This window comes from Neopelma chrysocephalum, unplaced genomic scaffold (assembly GCF_003984885.1).
Source record: "Neopelma chrysocephalum unplaced genomic scaffold, ASM398488v2 Primary Assembly neopelma1_294, whole genome shotgun sequence".
Taxonomy (NCBI): Eukaryota; Metazoa; Chordata; class Aves; order Passeriformes; family Pipridae; genus Neopelma; species Neopelma chrysocephalum.
Genome location: NW_020897956.1, coordinates 21,180 through 22,490, shown reverse-complemented (window position 1 = coordinate 22,490; position 1,311 = coordinate 21,180). Strand labels below are relative to the sequence as shown.

The window sequence follows — 1,311 nt, the reverse complement described above, 5'->3', positions numbered from 1 at the left end:
AAAAAAGGGGTTCGGGTTCGCAGAGGTGGAAGGGTTGGGGTGGGGGAAAAGGGATTTGGGTTCACGGATCTGAGGAGGTGGAAGGGTCAGGGTGGGGAAAATGAGGATCTGGGGGTGGAAAAGGGATTTGGGTTCACAAAGATTTTGGGGTGGGGAAAAGGGGTTTGTGTTCCTGGGAGTTGCTGTTGCTCAGCAGGGAGGGGGCTCTGGGTGTTGAGCCCCTCGGGGTATCGGGACGTGGGGGAAACTGGGAAAGGGCCGGGGGCTGCCTTTGGCTGTGGGGAAGAGTGGGAACCCCTCCCCACCCCCCAAATCCTTCAGGGAGCCCCGGGGGGGGCACCCACCGTGGCGGGAACACTCCTTGATTTTCCCGGTGATCCAGGCCACGGCCTTGGCCCCCATCTTGGTGCCGAAGTTCCTGTCGAAGGGCGTGGGGGTGCCCCCCTGGGCCAGGACAATCTGGGGTCAGCGAGGGGGGCAGAGCCCCGGGGGAGGGGGCAGAACCCCAGGGGAGGGGGCAGAACCCCAGGGGAAGGGGCAGAACCCCAGGAGAAGGGGCAGAACCCCAGGGGAGGGGGCAGAAGCCCAGGGGAAGGGGACAGAACCCCAGGGGAGGGGGGAGAAGCCCAGGGGAGGGGGCAGAACGCCAGGGGAGGGGGCAGAAGCCCAGGGGAAGGGGCAGAACCCCGGGGGAGGGGGCAGAACCCCAGGGGGAAGGGGCAGAAGCCCAGGGGAGGGGGCAGAAGCCCAGGGGAGGGGGCAGAGCCCCAGGGGAAGGGGCAGAACCCCAGGGGAGGGGGCAGAACCCCAGGGGAAAGGGCAGAGCCCCAGGGGAGGGGGGCAGAGCCCCAGGGGAAGGGGCAGAACCCCAGGGGGAAGGGGCAGAACCCCAGGGGAGGGGGCAGAAGCCCAGGGGAAGGGGCAGAACCCCAGGGGAAGGGGCAGAACCCCAGGAGAAGGGGCAGCCCCTTCCTGGGGGGGATCCCGACCTGCTGCATGTGCCCCAGGACGTTCTTCCTGCAGTCGAAGACCCCCTTGCCCTCCTGGGAGTAGAGGCTGCAGATGAAGTCCGTGGTGTAGTTTTCGTTGCACCGCTCGTTCCTACACCAGGGACACGGGGGTGTGATGAGTGTGACAGGTCTCAGCCACCCCTCAGACACCCCCTAAGACCCCCCAGGCCAGCCCAAACCTGAGCACCAGCCCCCTCTTCACCGTCGTCTTCATCTTCTCCGTCAGGTGCTCCACGTTGACCTGCGGGCGGGGGCGGTTTTGGGATCGGGGGGAAGGCGCCCGGCAAGGACGCCAAAAAAA

The 1,311-nt window shown here is 66.7% G+C and overlaps 1 protein-coding gene across 1 annotated transcript; it reads right to left on the bottom strand.

Moving 5' to 3' along the window:
- Positions 1-174: 174 nt before the first annotated feature.
- On the bottom strand, positions 175-1,305 carry LOC113978156 (ATP-dependent 6-phosphofructokinase, muscle type-like). Its single transcript, XM_027704872.1, has 3 exons — positions 1,190-1,305; positions 990-1,101; positions 175-444 (listed from the first exon to the last, which is right to left on the bottom strand). The coding sequence occupies exons 1-3, from the start codon at positions 1,222-1,224 to the stop codon at positions 190-192; spliced, it is 402 nt and encodes a 133-aa protein (XP_027560673.1). The 5' UTR covers positions 1,225-1,305; the 3' UTR covers positions 175-189.
- Between the last annotated feature and the right edge of the window lie 6 nt (positions 1,306-1,311).